Genomic DNA, 19,275 nt, shown 5'->3' with positions numbered 1-19,275 from the left:
AACAGAACAAAGCAAGTCTCAGTAAAACATAGGAAATTGAAATAATATCCTGCATTCTATCTTACTACAATGGAACAAAGCTGGATATCAACAGCAATAGCAACTACAGAAAGCATACAAACTCATGGAGACTAAACAACATACCACTGAATAATAATTGTGCCAAGAATCAATCAAGAAGAAAATTCCGAAGATTCCTAGAATTGAATGAAAATGACTCGACATAGCAAATTGTATAGGACACAATGAAGGCAGTCCTAAGAGAAATGTTTATTACATTATGTGCCTACACCAAAAATTATGAGGTCTCAGTTAACAACTTAATGATGCAACTGAGAGCCTTGGGAAACCATGAATGAACAAGCCAAAAGGTAGATAGAAAACAATAACAGAAATCAGGCTGAAACTAATGAAAAAAACAGATAAACAAAACCCAACAATACAAAGATTTAAGTACTAGGTGAGAGGAAATGAAACTTTCAAAGGCAAAGCTAGATGAGTGCTTATGGCTTCCTTTTAATGGCTGTATTTTTTTTTTTTTTTGAGTGAAGTTGCAGTGCTCATGTTATTTCTTATGTACTTTACTTTTTAGCAAAATTATGAATTTTTGTAACTTAAAATATATTTTTACTTTTCATTCAATATATGGTTTATCAATTTGTATTATAATAGGTGTCTATCTGGTTTGTCATGAGTAGCTGATAATCTCCACAAGCTATCAACAAGACAACTCCACAAATGCCCAAGGTCCATCACATTCAGTTCTCGCAGAACTGGATTATGCCAACGAGTATTCCTGGTACCTCATAAGAGGAGGCAGTATCAAGAGACTATAATATAAGTGGCCCTAAAATGACTTAGAGTGTATGCTTAGAGAAATTATCTTAGTGTTTCATGAACAGAATGTGGGAAAACTGACCAGACTAAAATAGCCTAATACAGGCAGTCTTCAAAATGGCTGATGCTCAGAATCAGATGGGAAACCTAACAAATTCAAGGTCCGTAGCCTCAGCTAAGACCTGTTGAAAATTAGGCTCAGAGATAAGTCCAAATTATGAGAAAAAGCATTAGAAAAGGCGACATTGAACACAGATGCCAGGTCACAATTACTAAGTGCCCTCAATTTCAGAATCATGCATCTGGTACAATAGATAAGGAGTTTCTTACTGTTTTAATATAGTAAATTAAAAATACACACAGTTCTATTATAAGAACTATTAGTTATATAATCTGTTTCTTCAGTTTCTATGTGTGTTTATGCATATAGGTTTGTACAGATATTTATCTGTTTAAAAACAGAACCATAAGCAGATAATATGACATTATATCATCTTTCTCTGTCTTGGGATCTTATTCTCCAACACCCTCTTCCATTACTAAATGCTATCCTATTTGACCTCTCTAATCATTCACAAGATTCATCACGCTTTTATGGTTTCTTAATTTTAAAATTTTTATCAGTTTTTATCAATAATATCATGCATTAGTGGTGGGGTGGGGTGTGCGTATATATGTAAGTGTGATATGTATCAGTACAGGTGAGCATGTGTAATAGCACACACATGAAGCTCAAGGGATGATTTTGGGCCATCAGGCATAAAATTTTCCTCCGTGGGTTTGGGGAGTCAAACTCAGATCATTAAGCTTGCAAGAGAAGCCATTTACTCACTGAGTTATCTCGTGGCCCTTACAATATTATTATTGCTGTTGGCAGAATCCCATGATGCATCCCAGGCTTTCCTTGAACCTGCTTCATTCTCTACAGTGGGCTTGGGTGGTAGGCATGTACTACCATGCTCTACTGTCTTCAGATCTTACTGAAAATGACAATAACACAGTGATTGTCTTCCTGGAAAATTCTTTGCATGCTTCATTAATGGTGACTACTACAAGAAAAGTCTAAGAAATGTAATGACTGAGTAAAGGTAGAAATTCAATATTCCCTTGTGAGAGCCCAGAATTTTAATGGAACTTCCTATCCCTTTGAAGTATGGGAAAGTGTGAGGCACTTGGAAATGAAGTGAATGTTCCTGGAGAGGGAAAGTATTGAGAATTGTTTTAAGATAGTCATGAGTTTAACTCCAATGTGAAGGTCAAATAACAAATGTAACTTTGAAACATGCTGCTTCAAAAGGTATCACCACATAACAATATTTAACAGCACACTGGGGAGATGCAACAGACAAAAAAAATTGTGCATTTCTTTGTGAGATGGAGAGCTCAGAAATGACTTTTAATTATCTAAGTAAAGAATTTTGAACTCAGTATGTCTTCTAATATTGACTGAATAATCAAGACATCTATTTGTCCTGGACAAGAGAACTAGACTGTGCAGTAATACTGAAAAATTCTCCAATGTAATATACAGTTGTTAAGTACTAACTAGGAGTTAAGCAATAGACTGTTTAGACATCCCAGAAGAAGGTTCTATCTCTGCTTCAAGGGTCATGTTCTTGACCAGGCTTATAGAAACCTACATGTGCTAATTTGGTGTTCAGGGTCCTGTCATGTACCATAAACATAAATGATGTAAACTGGGTAAAAGAGCAATTCCCCTCTTCACAAAGACATAAATCATTCCTTGGCCTAGAATCCAAAAAAAAAAAAAGAAAAGAAAAAAAGAAAAAAAAAAAGAAAGAAAGAAAAAAAGAAAAGAAAAAAAAGAGGCCAACTAAAAGAATCAGTAAGAGAAAAACCCAATGATTACCCCATCTGAAATCCATTAGATTGTTCTGTTACCAAATGAGACTAAGCAGCAGCAGACATCTATCCAATCTGTTATCTGTGTTTCTAGAACCCACTGGGTGATCCAACTGTGAAGTGTCACACTCACCCTGAGTGGCATTAGGTTCTTGTCAGCGAAGCAGCCATGTTTTTACTGAGATACAGTATTCCCTCTTGGCATGAACAGAGTGGGTAAAGCAAAGGAATTAATGCTCAAATGAGCTAATACAAAGAAAGCTACACTATCAGTATTTGTGAAAACACATAATACTCGGTCAAGTATATGATCTCCCTAATGTGAATGGATACAAATCCTGTAGTGATGATATGAAGTGTCACTTCACTGTGTGTTGGGAGATTTCTGTTCCACTCTGGGCTCATGGTTTTCCCAAGATTTTATTCATTGTTTATTGTGAAATAAAACCAAAAGTTCAGTGATGTCACTCTGGAAGAGATAATACAATGAATGAGCATCAAATGATTCAATTAAAATTCAGAGTGGTGGCTTAATAGACCTTGGGTAAGAATAACCCATCTTCACTGTCATGAGCCTTATTTCAGCACAGGGAGTCTTTACAACAAGCAGTGTTTAACCTCTGCTTATTGTACACAGTCATAACCTCTCAGGCATGATCAGGCATCACGAGATTATGGCTTCACATCTTTTGGTGACAAAGAAGATGTTGCATGGAAGACAGCAACTGGCTGTGAAGACAGGCCAGTCTTACACACCTGGGCCTGCTCTGCAGTAATCCATGGTTCAGTGAAAATTGTTTATCATTGAACGGTACTATAGTGGGCAGGTGCATGAGCATCTTTTTATTAAAGCCTTCTGAGGATGGATCCTTTCAGACTCCTGTAAAGATTCATGTAACGGATTCATGTAGTCATCTAAAGAAGAGGCTTCATTCCTTAGTTCTCAGGCTATTCAGTTTTCAACCCCCGCAGGCTTGTACGTGGGGCTCGGTTGCCAGGCCCTGAGCTTTCAGTTACTGAATCTGCCATGGCATTGGATCCCTTGGAACTGGAGTTACAGACCAATGGTTGCTACTGGGTCGGTACTGGGAACTGGATCTGAGTCCCCTGCAAGACTGGCAGCTTTCTCCACCACTGAATCACCTCTCTAGTCTCCTGATTTCCTTCTCACGGAAAGATAAAAGAAATTCTAAGTCAGTGAATGAGCAGAGGTTTCGAATGTAATAGAGCACAGTAAAGATGAGCAATCAAATTTATAGAGTTGGAATACAGTAACCATAACATAAGTCTAATGCCAAAGGCAGCCTTTGTGATCTAACCCTCGGGGATCCTGGAAGAGTTTTAAGATCTTCGTGAGCTCCAGAAGCTTCCTTCAGAAAATTAATGGTAGTTAATGCATAGAGAAGGCTTAATGAACCCCTAAAAAATTCTGCTCCCTTGTCAGAAGATTTCATTTTTTAATGAGTTGGACATTAAATCATTTTATTACATAAGGAGAACACAAATTCCTGAATTAGATGAGAAAATTTTGGTTACAGGTTACACTAAGTAATATTTTTAGTAAAAGCTTCACAAAATATGTGTTACTGTTTGTTCAGGGTGGATTTAGAAAGTTTGAAATGATTTCTTATAGGCAGTTAAACTCTACTTCTTAGCTTGTATTTTTTTTTTCTTTCTTTTTCTTTCTAACCATATCACAAAAATGGAATCCAGCAGCCTGCCTGTGTTTTTGGCACACTTGGCATTAATTAGGACACTCAGCAGACTCCCAGGATGGATTCACCAGCTGTAAATATTCCTCCAGGGCTCCCATTCTTGTCAGATGCAAATCGTAACATCTTGGCACCGGTATCGAGTCCTCTGGAAGATTTCTGGGTTCACAAAGTGAAAATGCAAACGACTTCCGTCCTTGGTCATTAAGGCCGGCAGGAGCTCAACGTCCCTGCCATCTTAGCAGAGGTTTCTCATTAACAGAGCACACAGTCAAACTGGGGCTCAGTCCATCCAGAGGGTAATGATTCCTTTCTCCGTTTAATTATAATGTGGCTTTTCTAAAGCAGCTTTGGAGGAGTCACAGCCTGTCCAGCTTCCAACAAGCATCACAGTCCACTGCTCAGGCCCGGACTGACTGCTACCTACTCTCTTCTGCACTGCAATTTCCACTGCTTTGTTAAAAACCAACCAATCACAGAAACCCAAGCGGTGCCAATAGAACCACCACTAGCCAACTCAACAGGTATGCACAGAAGCTTGTGTGGGCCACCTCAGTTTGTCTGCGCTGGTTTCGATAGAAAGCTCACCCCCTAGCAATCAAGCTGCTGCACACGCTGTTCCTCTCCACACCACAGCTCCCCTTTGTTGAAGAGAGAAAGAAAACCTGGGCTGTTCAGGAACATCTGCAGAAATGCCCGAAGAGGAGGAGGTCACATGGTCTAAAAGTTAGAGCAGTCAGTACCGGGCACAACGACTGTGGCACTCAGAGCTGCTCCACACAGCAGGAAGACAACACTAGCCATCTCTTGGACCATGAATGTATCCAGTGAGCTCAGCCACTGTGCAGGGTGGGACCCCATTCTTCCCTACATCATGAGCGCTCCACACAGGTTGAATGGCAAGGGCCTGGGCTCCTTTGACTGCACCAAAACCAAAGAAACAAAGCTAGCCTTCAGCCTCCATCTCAGCCTCTTCTTCCATTAAGTCCCCTTAGTACCTTCACTGTACCCCATTTTATTCTGATAGATACTCAACACACACACCCAACCCCTCTTCATATACATACGTATATATACATAGACACACATACAAATATATCATACACATATATACATATATACACACATATATACATATATACATACATAGACATGCATATATATACATATACATACATATGTACATACATAGACATATATACATACACATATACATATGTACATACATAGACATATACATACACATATACATATGTACATACATAGACATATATACATACACATATACATATGTATATGCATATATATGTGTATACACACACACATACAAAATGCATATAAACACACATGTATATGCTGTTGTGATGTTTTAAGTCGTGATTATATAATGAGAAGTATCAGCCTAGGGCAATAGTTCAATCATTTCTCTGTGATCAAAGCAATCAAATTCTCCCCTTTGATTTGAGACCTGCACTGCATTATGAAATGTATTCACCTTGATGTGCCAGGCAAACAAGGAGCTTATTCTGCTTCCAAACTACACCATGGCACCCATGGCCAGCCTTTCCCTCTCTCTCTCCTTCTCTGTTAATTCCTACTCTACCTTGACTGATATGAGAACAATTCATTGCCTCATTTATCACACACATAGATATGCATCTTTTAAACTGATAGCTTAAAATAGAAAAAACAAACCTGACAGAATTGAAACTAGAAACCAGACAGCTTTATAAACTTTCTTGACTCCGTGTCCGTTTACCTGTAGAACATCCTCCCCTGGTCTGCTTTCTAAATTTTAGATTGTACCCACCGTGAGACTGATTAGATATACGCATGCACTCATTATGGGCTAGGATCCACCGAAGAATAAACTAGCAGGTTTGGTTTTGTTTTCCTGAGTCCCATTTGTTGATACATGGGGCTGGTTCCTATGTTAGTGATGCTGTCTGCAGAAAGCTCTTGCCCATCCCACACCGTCTTGAAGAGTATATGTTTTCCTCTAGCAGTAATAGTATTTCTCTTTGATTCCCTTTAAGTTGATTGGGGTTTTTTACAAGATGAAAGACACAAGTCTAATTTGATTTTCCTGCAGGTGGGGATCCAGGTTGTCTTTTGCTTCTTTCATCACTAATTGGGTGTCCATAGCTTTGTCTGTTTATTACTGGGTCATCTATTCTCCTCCATTGGTCTATTTCTATGCTAATTCCAGGCTTTATCACTATGGTTCTGTAGGATAATTTGCATTACGACACCTCCAGCTATATTAATACTCCTTAGGATTGCTTTGGCTGTTGATCTCCTTTTGTGCTTCTACTGGATTTCTTGAGTTGCGCCTTTATAGATCTGGGAAGTACCACATTGAAAATTTGATGTATATGGCACCAGATCTGTTTATTCAATTTGGTACAGTAGCCATTCTCATAATATTAATTCTTCTAATACAGGATCATGGAAAAATCTTTGCACTATCTAGTGTCGTCGTCGTCTTCTTCTTCTTGTTCTTCTTGTTCTTGTTCTTGTTTTTCTTCTTGTTCTTCTTCTTCTTCTTCTTCTTCTTCTTCTTCTTCTTCTTCTTCTTCTTCTTCTTCTTATTCTTCTTCCTCTTCTTCTTCCTCCTTCTCCTCCTCCTCTTCCTCCTCCTCCTTCTTCTTCTTCATATCCTTCCTTCTCCTTCTCCTTTTCTCCTTCTCCTCCTCCTCTTCCTCCTTTTCCTCCTCCTACTCCTTCTTTCTCCTTCTCCTTCTCCTTCTCCTTTCTCCTCCTCCTCCTCCTCCCCTTCTCCTTCCTTCTCCTTTTCTCCTTCTCCTTTCTCCCTTCCCCTTCCCCTTCCTCTTCCTCCTTCTCCACCTCTTCTTCTTTCTCTTATTCTCCTCCTACTGCTCCTTCTGCTCCTCCTCTTCCTCCTTTTCCTCCTCCTACTCCTTCTTTCTCCTTCTCCTTTCTCCTCCTCCTCCTCCTCCTCCTCCTCCTCCTCCTCCTCCTCCTCCTCCCCTTCTCCTTCCTTCTCCTTTTCTCCTTCTCCTTTCTCCCTTCCCCTTCCCCTTCCTTTTCCTCCACCTCTTCTTCTTTCTCTTATTCTCCTCCTACTGCTCCTTCTGCTCCTCCTCCTCCTCTTCCTCCGTTTCCTCCTCCTTCTTTATGGTAGCTACATGATTGGACTGTTTGGGCACTGAAGTTGAAAGAAACATTTTGTATCATAAAAGAACCCAACATGTACTAATTGTTTGAGATGGTGATTGTGAAGTTGGATTTTCTTTTCAAAATTTTACTGGCCATTTGTGTAGCAGGAATTAGACACAAATGGTCATGGAAGACATTTGAGTGGCACACGGATGGTGACAGCCATTTGTCAAGCTGTCAAAAGCATCTTGTTTTCACATGTAAAGAGCAACCCTTGCAACTCTTCTGCTCTTATTTGACCCACTTAGAAAAAAAACATGTAAACAATTTCATTTTTAGGAAAGGGGTTTTGTAACCTAAAAATTTTCCCTTTTACCTTCTGTTTAAAGCTATATTAAACCATTTTTTATCATGTTATTTAATATGCAAACTATAAACCATAAATTATGTTTTATAATAAAGTGATTTTTTTCTGAGAACCTGGTTCCTCTTATTATGTCCTGCTCTTGTCGATACGTTTATTATATACTAGATTGATAAATTTAAAAAAATGAAAGAACTGGGTAAGAAGACACATGCATGTTATCCTAGAACTCAGGAGACTAAGGCAGAAGGACTGCATGTTTGATGACAGCCTGGCTTATACAGTGACAGCCTATCTCAAAAACAAGGATAGGAAGGGAGGGAGGGAGGGAGGAAGTGGAACCATGAAAACCTAAAAGAAAAAAAGGGTAGATACACCATTTCTTTTATGTCCTTGATAGCTGCCTGCCTGGCTGACCCTCCCTAACTCTTTTCACAACATTCCATCTTCCTTGGGTCAAGGAACCATTGTGCAGTTTCCATCCCCCAAGGCACACAGTAGCTTGCTGTCCATATGCAGTTATTCATTAACGTTGTCCTGCCAAATGTGAAAAATAAGAGCTGAAGAGTTGCAAGGGCTGCTTTTACATGTGAAAACAAGACGCTTTTTGACAGCTTAACAAATAGTCATCACCAGCCAGTGGGCCAGGCATGGGAGGGGCAACATGTACTTGACCTACTTGCATTTGATGAGTGAACCCTCAGAAGGGTAAACAGAAATGTTACAAGTAATTACAGGACAGTGCACAGCAGGAACTGGAAAGAGCAAGGGGTGGGTAGTTCTGTTTTTAGAATTCTGTGCAAGCTTCTCAGGAAAGAACATGGCGCTGTTTACCTTCTTGTCTCCTGGGGTTTCCCCAAATCAGCCAAGCAATATCCTCAATGCTCCCCACAAACATCTTACATTTTTACTTCTATAATGAAAAATGATACTCTAGTAGGAATTTCTGTGATAAAAAAAAATTAGATCTCTGGCTGATTTCTAATGTGTTTTTAATAAACTGACGTGATATCAACTCTAACTTGTTCTAGCATGACTGCCAAAGTTTTTATCATTTTGTAGGAGGTTCATGCAAGAGGATCTCCTTAAAGCTGTCCAAAAACCCCAAGAAATTCACACCCTCTGGCTTAAAGTCATTAGCATGCAAAACACACTGTTCAAGTACTTGAGATTTGATTTGGGAATAAAATGAAGATTGTGTCTGAGGCCTATCATGTTATCTCATTAGCAGGCCTCCATGACTGGTTTGCAATTGGCAGGTATGAGCTAATCTGTGGTCCCAGAATCATTCTCATCTTGTACTATATCTGGGACTGGCAAAGCATTATTGATAAAAAGATGGTTCTCTAATAATTGTGGTGAATCTATAAATGGTATGGGACCAGACTGCAAGTCTTTACATACCATTGATTTCAATTTCTTTTGCATTTGTCTATATCTAAAGCTTTCTAATCTATATCTATGGATTTATATCTTCTATTTTTATGTTCATAAGTTGAAATTCAATAGGTTATCCTGGCCTGCAGTGTTTCATCAAAACTAGTCTCTTCTGTAGGGTGCTCAGCTTTAAATGGGATGTGTATATTTTAGTTTTTTTCTACTGTGGCTTTATGGATCATTATACAAGAGTAGACAAAACAATTGAAAATCAGAGGAGTAGACAGCTGTAACTGCTGTGCAAACAATGTCATGTGTTATTATACACGTGAACATGCAGCTGCTAGGACTGCCCGCACAAAGCTTGCACAAGATCAAGCATCTCAGCCTGCATTAGGGAGAGGCTTGTGAAGTCAGACCCCTAGCTGAGGAGGGCCCCGTGATGGCCTTGGGAAGAAGAGTTGGTTTTCTTCAGAGACAGATACTCTGGGAGTCTGCCCATGCTGTAAGAGATGGTCCTACATCCATGCACACAGGCAGAACTACATAGACTCTGGGTTTTAATTAGAAAGGAACACAGGAAGTTGAGGAGTAAAAGTGGTCGAGGAGCTAGGGAAGGAGTTGTAAGGCAGGGAAGTGGGAAATGGAGTTGATCAAAACAAATTTATGTACAAAATTCTCACACCATAAAATGAGCTTACAAAAAGTCTCTACCAAGCCTGGAGAGAAACAGTTACATAGTAAGATAATTTTTCATATGAATGTACTAACTTTTTAAATATGTTGTATTAGTGAGACTTGAAAATGCTGAACAAAGTTAACAAAGGTTTTAGTTTTTTTAAGATTTATATTTCTACTTGCCACTCTCAAGTGTGTGTGTGTGTGTGTGTGTGTGTGTGTGTGTGTCTGTGTAGGTCAGAGGACAACTTGCAGGAGTCTGTTCTGTTTTCTTCTTCTCCTAGGTCAATCCAAGGAACCAAACTCAGGTTGTTAGGCTTGGTGCCAAACATCTTTATCCAATGAGCATCCCACTAGTCAAGGATTTAAAATTTAAAATTTTTTTTAAAAATGAAAAAATGGAAAACCATATGATATAAAGTTGACTTTCCAAATTTAACCATTTGACTGCAATTAACAATAGATGTGATTTCACAAGGCCCCAACATAAGGTTATACCTACTTTACAAGGAAACAGTTTAGATGGATTAGAATAGTTACTTCCTCTGAATCTTGAACTGGAGCTATGGAAGGAGACAGTTCTTAGGAAAGGCTTCTCAGTTGCTCAAATAGCATCATGTTGTCTCTTCATTTGTGGTGAACACAAGGGCACTGTCTGTGTTAAAGAGCTAATGGCAAATCTAGCAGGGTAATGCACAGAACAGAGCTTGGTGTGGAGGAGGATGTGCAGCAGACATTCATATGTCTACCTGGTTTCATTCACAATTCCAGATGCCATGGCACTGAACACTGGTTTGCAAACTGATAGGTGATGCTGCTTTTGCCCTGGTCTCCTACTGTTCTCTCAGTACAGCCCGGGTGAACTTCCCTAAATCAGACCATGGTCTTCATTACTCCAGGACATCAACTGGCTCCCTTCTCCTGAAGATAAATCCCAGGACTAGAGTGGCCCTGTGAGACCTCACCCCTATCAGCCACACTTGCCCTTAACTATTACTGTTTTCTTCCTTTCTAAACACTGCTCTACTTCAGGTTCATGGACCTTTAGGCAGCCTCTGTATGAGCTGTCAGAAATGATGCTCTCTCTTCATGCTCACCCCAAATGTGAGCATATCTCAGAGAAACCTGCTAGATATTCTACAGGACATACTCTTGATAGTGAGTCATCCTTGTTACCCTCCTACAGCTAGAATATGCCCAGTGTAGAGAGGCTTTCTTCTTTTTGTTTTCCTGGTGTATCCCAGTGCCTGGACCCGTGCCTGGCACAGGGTTGGGATCTAGTGCCTGTGTGTTTACATGATTAGTTTTGTAGTAATGTTAGCGGAGAGTCCTGCTTTTCCAGACCCTGTAGCTTCATTTTATTTTCAGGAGGTGATGGATGGTCCCTCATTCAGGAAACACAAACAACATGTAAACTTAATTCAGACAGGCGGACTCCAAGGCCAAACATAGCTCTTTCTACATTCACATTCCAAGTTTGTAACATAATATATATTGTATTCACTAAGCATATTTTGAACAATACGATTTTTTGCTGTCTAAGGCAGTGCTACTCAATTTGTTTCCTGGTCTGCAATATCAGCATTCCCCAGGCACCTGTCAGAAGTACACATTCTTAGTCTCTGCCCCAGGCCACACGTGTGCATCTCAGTATCCTATGCTTTCATAAGCCTGTGCGGAATCCTGGGGAGCCCCAAGCTGAACAACCATGGCTCCTTCCAGTCCCTTGACTTCTTAGTAGCCTTAATGTCCTATACCCTCGAGTACTGTGAACTTAAGATAAGAACAGAGATCTTGGCCCCCAGAGAAACAGGTTTATTCAAAGAAACAGAGAAATGTATTATAGGATTTGCAGGCTGTGAAGGATCATAGAAGTTATCCCAGGACACTGATTATGAGAGAATTCTAAAGGCAAAGAGGAATCTGTGAGCTGTTTTCAAACAAACACCATGGGTCAGGGTGCCCTGCCGCAGCTCCAGTGTGACATCACTGGAGGACAGAGCCAGTGAAAAGCAGGTATCCTTGGGAAGATGCCATTTTGGAGTCAGTATAAGCATGATGGAGTTCCTGATATAACCCTGTTACATGGGCATGTGATGTTGGTGATGGGCATGGAGGAATATCTCATAGACTTTTAAAATTCTTTAAATTTTAGAGCTGTGTGCACAGGGTCTTCTAGTCAGACTTGTCTCAACTATTCTTTGAGTCCCATGTGACTTCACTGAGACATTGACAAGTTCCATGGTACAAATCGTAGAAGTGTGTTTTATGTAAATAATCATATGGCCTCTCGTAGATTAGATACATTCTCCCGCCCATAAATACCTGAAAGGCACACTCTTGGACTCCAGACTTTTTTTTTTTTTTTTTTTTTTTTGTAATAAAGAGCTAAATTGCTTTTTCTGGAAAAGCAACGTAAAGCAAAGCGAAGCGAAGCAAAGCTGATTCTCCACTCTAGTCCACGCATGCCCAGGGTCTGTAAAAGCAGGCAGAAAGTTAGTGTCTCTGCCTCCATTTCGCAACAGCATCCTTTACTGCCTTATAATAGTGGATCGGATTCCCACTCAACTCTGCATGCAGACATGGTGCTCACATGAAGACTGGCTGGACCAAGTGGCTCATCCTTCTCCTTCAAGGTTGAAGACAAAGTATGGGTAATGAAGAGATACACCACCAGGATATTACATAACAGCTTTTTTTCCCCATGCTTGGATACAGACCAAGAGAATGGGACCACCATCCTTGCGTTCTAGACACAACACAGCCTTACAGGCAGCTCACCCTTTTGAGTCAAAGGTCCCTAAATAAAACCAGTTATTCTATGCAAGGAACCATGAAGCTCCCTAACCCTGCTCACCAACAAAGCAGGAGCTATTATCACACAAAACAAACAGAACTGGCCCTAGAATTATAGGACTTCTCCAGGGTCTCACCGAGACAGCCCTGAGAACCAGGCCAAAGTGTTAGCAAGGCTGATTAGTTAATTCTCTCTCTGCTCCTGTTTCAACTCTTCTATTCATACTTGAGGCTTATATCAGAATCCTGAGGTCAGGTCTGAGGATGCTGCCTTCCATTTTCACATCATAGCTACAGTGACTAAATCCCTTCTTTGATTGTCAGCATGGCTTTTCTTGCTTTGGTTTCTGGGTTAAAGGGCAAGTCAGCCCTCCTACCCCACCCCAGCTGCTTCTAGTGCCATTTTCAGATGAGCCCCTAGTTAAACCTAGGTGGGGAGATAAGTAAACACAGACTGTAGTAAACTGAACAAGGTATTAGTATATATACACATGGGATTATTTTTGCTCTTACTCTTGTTAAGAAAATGAGTAGAAAGGTTGAGTTCTGCTCAAAAATATAAGTGTATCTTTTATTTTTTAGAGAGTTTGAATATCACATTATAGAATTAGTTAACTGATCAACTAATTAATGAACCGAGTTGGTCAATAAAAATCTGAAAAGTAGGACAAATAAACTATTTTAACACTATGACTAACTCTCAACCATGGGGGGGGGGGGCGTGGAAGGGTATCCTGGTTCTTGGGTTGTGGGTTAGGTCACACTCCCAGAACCCAGGCTCCTGACACTCGGTTTGATCTCCATTCAACCTGTACCCTTCATGCACCCTTCAGTCACATAGGACACAGGTGGAAGGTGTGATAAACAGGCCTCAGGCCCTAAAGAGATTTACATACTAATGACATACCTGAAGGCCAGAGAGTGGAGCCAATTAAGCATTCCTCCCCAGCCCCTTCCCCCTCTTCCCGTCCCTATTTAACTCAGAACTGCCCTGGGTTTAGGGGGGTGCATCCAGATCCATCCACCATCTACCATGCCAATAAACCGGTTTTGGAAACCCAAGGACTTCCTTGTGTGTTGGGGCTGTGCTGTGAGGAGCCGTGGAGAGGCTTTTAGTGAGCAGCTGGGCCTAACTTCCAGCTGGAGGAACCCAGAGCGTTCCCAGCCAACTACAGACAGCATGGCATGAGGAACCCTGCAGTTCCCCAGCCATTTTACCCACACATCCCCACTTTACACAAAATATATATGGTCATACTATTGGTGAACAATACATATAGGTTTCTCTGTTGATATTTGTATAACCCATATTTCACTAAACTTCATTGGTAACTCACAAATTAAAACACAGCCTTAACTCTGTGATCTGTGGATTTGCTAACATGACACACTCAGACCACTTGTTATAACTACAGAATCACAATAGGTGTTCCACACCACACCTTAAAGTCAGCTATTCTCTTTAATTTTCATAACCTCATAAGTGACTGCCATACTCATGTGTACAGGGGTCACAGAAGATGCATATTTCAATCTCTCTCATGTTCATGAAGCTCTATAATTGCCTTCCATGGCATGTTCAATAGCCTGACATCCACAGGGGTATGTAGAAGCCACCAAACAGCCTACACCTCACCCATCACTTCATCCTGTCAGCTCTATGACTCTAACTCACATTTTTTGATTGTTAGTCAGCATATGAGAATATTACAGTCCTAATTTCTTAAGACTTTTTTTCTGTTAAACTGCATTTGTTCTGCTATTTATGTCGCTCATCTGTTCATCCAACTGGTCAGCATCATAATCCCCACCAGAAGTGACTGCCTGTTCTCTGAGGGTCATCCCTCAGGTATTTATTTGGCCTTAGACCCTATTCTTTCCTGAGGTAAATTCTTCAGCAGGACTTGTGGTCTGAGGGCAGACAAGCTTGTGTGGCTTTGAAGGCTGTCTAAATCCTGTCTTGAGCAATAGTGTTTCACGATGTGTATGCTAAGTTTTAAGTTCAAGGCACTGCCCTTGGCAGTATCTCACTGCTCCACTCTCCCTATTCTCTTACTTCCCTTGGGAGCCATCCTGGATGCTGCTCTCATCTAGCAAACCTGGGCTCTCTTTAATTTTAGGACCTCTTTGTCCTGGGCATTCTTTCCTTTGTGAGATGAGTTCACATTTGTTTGTCACGGTTAGGGTCAGTATGCCTAACCCCTGGGCACTCCATTCTTCTATGCAGCTACAGCTGGGAACTCTGCTGTTGTTGACTGCAAGACCGTTCATGGTCTTAAAACTCAATTAGACTGTATGGACTCATTTTAACAAGAAGCATTTTCTAGTATTTTAAGCTTCCACCTTCCTGGCCTCAGGATCTCTGATGCTGAGAGAACATGCTAGTTCAGGCCTATCTATATCTATGTGAGAGAATAAGTAAACTACTTTAGAGTCAATTATTGGTTTTTACCTGTATGCATAGCCAAAATTTCTACTATTCTACAATCACTCATTCATATTAGATAATAAAAGCTCAAGGAAATATATCAATATTATCAATGTAACAAAACAAAGACTGAGCTAGGCTTTGACTCTCTGGACCTTCCCTAACCCTAATCACAAACATGATATTAAGACGTGAGGCCCTTGGGACCTGAGGAGTGGGATTGATGTCATAAAAATGAATTCATGATTGATCACTACAATCAACCAAGAGACTATTTCACCTGCAATGTATAGGAACCCAGATAATGTGTACCTCAAAATATGTTTCTGGCATGAGGATTATTTTGAGCCTTTTTTTTGAAGAGTCAGTGGGCCCAATATTTGTTTTTTTTTTTTTTTTTTTTTTTTTTTTTTTTTTTTTTTTTTTTTGCTTTGAATCCCTTCTGCAACATGAAGATGTGGGTTTCATCTCCTCCATGAGACATCAACAAGAATCCAGGCCCCTCTAGATTTTTCCTCCTGGGACCTCTATTTCGAATTGTCCAGTCTTCAGGACTGTGCAGAAGACATCCCCATGTATTAGACATGTCCAGTCTTGAGCATTTGCTGCTAGATAAATTCGCTGACTCAACTTGACGTATTTACCAAGAAAAATGCTTGAAATCAGAAGGAAAGGGCCTTTTATACCAGTGAGTATACTGACATCATGACCCGGGGTCAGAGAGTGTGAAAGGGAAATAAAAACTGAAAAATATCCTTGCCTTCCTTCTCTACATCATTGAAAACAGTCAAGGAAAATACAGTTAAGAAAGTAAGAAATTATGGAAAAGCAACGTATGAGGCAGGCATATGTGCCCCTAGTTGTATACCTAACCCCCAGCATTGCTTGTCACATGTCTTTAACACTACATCTCCTCAAAGGAGAAATATATAACTTAGTGTTCATGGCTCACTCATCATCAGTGTCCCTTACATTCACTCTGTAATGACCTCTGAATACTTGGTATTACACATACTACCCTCACTGTCTGCAACTGTGTTTCCTCAAGATGTCCCCCTGTGGTGACTTAAGAGATTCCAGCCACAAACATACAATAAACCAAGTGTGTGCAGGCCTACTCTCTGGAGAGTCGCTTAAAAAACACATTCAGTAGCCTTGAGCAGAATAACTGCACTTACCTGGACCTCTGGCTGCTTCTGAGTCACTCTTGCTGTCTGTGTCCAAAATGACCGCCAGCCCCACAGAGTCTGCTGGTAGGATATGGCTGCTGAGGTCCACTCTCGTCAAGCTCCTGGGCTCCCATGCAAAGCCCTCTGAGTTGCTCTGGGTTTTGTCCCCTCCAGATGCATTTGTTTCATGCCTCTGTGGTCTCTGTACTATGTGAACGATACTCTGTTGTTCCAGGTCACAGGACTGTGAGGGGGCCAGGCAGAAAGAGAAGAAAATGAAAACCATTACATGCAGGTAGAGTTTAAATTGCCCGCCATGCTAGAGTATATGAAAATAGTTTAAAGGCTACTTAATGAGTTCGATTCCTACCAGCAACAGTGGCATTGAATGGAAAGGTAGGTGTGTTTGGTAGACTTCCTAACACTTACTCTGCCAGTGGGGCCACAGAACGTATACATTGCATGTGTCAGGCAGGAAACATGGAACTGGTGCTAGATGTGGACGTTTGAAGGGAAACATCAGAAGATTGTGAAACTTAGCAGGAAAGCAGATCTTAATGTATCCATAAGTGCTCTGCAAGTAATACTCACTTAAGACCAATTTACCTCTCAAGTGCTTTGTCCTTAACTCATTTAATTTAAACGCCGGTAGTCATTTCTGCTTCCTAAAAGCACTGAAGGTTATTATCAATTACAGGGTACTTCTACACAGAATCATAATGACTGTGCTTGTGGCAGACTATCCCTTCCTGTCCTTGCTGCCATGAGCAAGCATACTACAGCACCAACAGGGAAGCTGGTGAAGGATTTGTCTGCCCTTATGCCTACCTGTAATTAAAATCAGTAACCACTTTATGATAAAACCTTCTTGATCCTATTTTGTTCTTAATGAACAGGATCCTGTAAAATCTAGAATAAAAGTTAAGGGTCAGATATTTGCAAAGGCAAGACCTAGACTGCCCTAGGTCAAGTCATAGTTTAGAATAAGTAGTAGATAGAAACACCATTCTTCTGCCTTTTCTAACAGAGCCAGGATCTGCCTCCTCCCTTAATGGCCACATCTCTGTGTTCATTGGTTCATTGCTAACCTCTGTCATTGTGAGAATGGTCAATAGATACAATCACATAAAAGACAGTGCATTCTTCCTTCTCCTGTGTCATCCTTGAGCAATCTCTTTACCGTCATCATCAAAACTCTTTGAGAACTATGACCTCTGCCACTCAACAGAATCCACCACCAAGGACACTGCAGCTTGGTGTGTGCCTCCTCTAGTCAGATGTTGGCTACAATGCCAGCATTCCTCTTGCCATCCTCCTGCTCTCGCTTCTATCACACTAACAGGCTTGCTCTGTCCTTAGTCCCAGAGTCTCCTCACAATGACTCTTACTCAAAGTGTCACTATCTGCAACCCTTATCATCCTCTGTCCCTTAGGCCTCGGCTTCCCAACACCACCATTTCTATCAAAGCACTGCCTGCCAATTTCTACAGCATCTCAATACCCCGACTCCATTGCTGATTTCCATTCTGTGATATTGATCAGGCTTCAGTCACTGCACTAAGCCTATCCTCCCTGCCTTGTTACATCCAGCAGGGTATCCAGAGTGACTGATTAGACCCCAGAAATGCCCTTTCCACCCTCATTGCCCTCAAACCCCCATTGCCACCTCCCCATATTAGGCCTTCATTATTATGACAACTTGGTAATTATTCCCTATACATCTGGTTTCTGCCTGCCTCAGGCTGCTCCAGAGAAGAAGCTTTGGTATGTGCATCAAACTATCACATGACTAGTGTGTTCATTCCTTTCTCCTTCCCAGACTTTCGGCAAGTCCTTATGTTCTTTACTTATGCAGGAGGACCATCCTCAAGTATACATGGCCATTAGATAGATTAATAGGCTCCCACAACACTCTTCCCTTCTCATCTTCATTGTATGTGCAGCCATTATGAATGGCCCTAGACTACTGATTTTGACAGATGGGATGGAACTAAGGTTTCGAATGCTTTAGCCTGCGTTTCCTCTCTAGGAGGTACAGGAATTCCATTAGGCTTGTCATGTTCTCCATGTTCAGAATGGAAGTCTCAGAAAAAATAAAGTGGTATTTTCCTCATCAGAGTTTCAAAGCTCTTTGCCTGCCAATGTCTACTGATCAGAGTTCACAGCTTAGATTGTGTGTGTGTGTGACATGTGCAGTTCAAGGTAATTTAGAAAATCTGTATAGTGATCACTGGCCATGCTTATACATGTATTATCTAAAGCCTCACACAGTATTTTGAACCTAGGGATGTGTGATTTTACTGAAGTGAAAAAATGTTGAACAGATGAGTAGCTGGAGGAAGTAGCTGGATAAATGGGTATGAAGAGTCCTGAGCCTTGGTCCTACACAGCTTCATGGAAAGCTGGCAGAAATCAGGTTTAAGAATAGCATGGAAAGCCCCATACAGAAGAAATACAATACACTCCTGTGCAAGTATTAGTTTCTGCATGATGGGGTAGCTTTCCTCCAGTTTACCAGTTTCTGTATGGCAGGGCAAGCTCTCTCCACCCCGTTTTATTAGTTTCTTTATGACAGGGTATCTTTTCTGCTGTTTATTAGTTTCTGTATGATGGGGGGGTAGTTTTCCTCACTACTTACTAGTTTTTGTATGACGGGATGGCTTTCTCCTCCCCTCCCCCCGTTTATTAGTTTCTGTATGATAGGGGTATCTTCTCCCATGTATTAGTTTCTAAATGACAAGGTATCTCTCCCTCCATGTTTTTGTTCCCACACTGATAATGATATTGTTGCATCAAAGACTGCTCTGGAAACAAAAGAAAATGTAAAGGATCTGATGTCTATCACATATCAGTCTTGAAAATGGAAGGCTGTGGTTTCCACTCCTATGATCCTGATGGAAAACATACAGAGAAGGCAGAACATGAAAAAGG

General features: G+C 40.8%; 1 protein-coding gene across 5 annotated transcripts in view; it reads right to left on the bottom strand.

Annotated features, from left to right (window-relative positions):
- Nucleotides 1–19,275, bottom strand: part of Prkn (parkin RBR E3 ubiquitin protein ligase) — a 1,141,511-nt gene that overhangs the window by 785,038 nt on the left and 337,198 nt on the right. For all 5 annotated transcript variants that reach the window (XM_076926642.1, XM_076926645.1, XM_076926643.1 and 2 more), the window contains one exon: nt 16,354–16,588. In XM_076926642.1, coding sequence (XP_076782757.1) covers nt 16,354–16,588 — 235 coding nt within the window. The remainder of the gene's footprint in view (nt 1–16,353; nt 16,589–19,275) is intronic.

This window comes from Arvicanthis niloticus, chromosome 28 (genome assembly GCF_011762505.2).
Source record: "Arvicanthis niloticus isolate mArvNil1 chromosome 28, mArvNil1.pat.X, whole genome shotgun sequence".
Lineage (NCBI taxonomy): Eukaryota > Metazoa > Chordata > Mammalia > Rodentia > Muridae > Arvicanthis > Arvicanthis niloticus.
The sequence above is the reverse complement of the archived record's forward strand: the minus strand, read 5'-3'. Positions and strand labels throughout refer to the sequence as shown.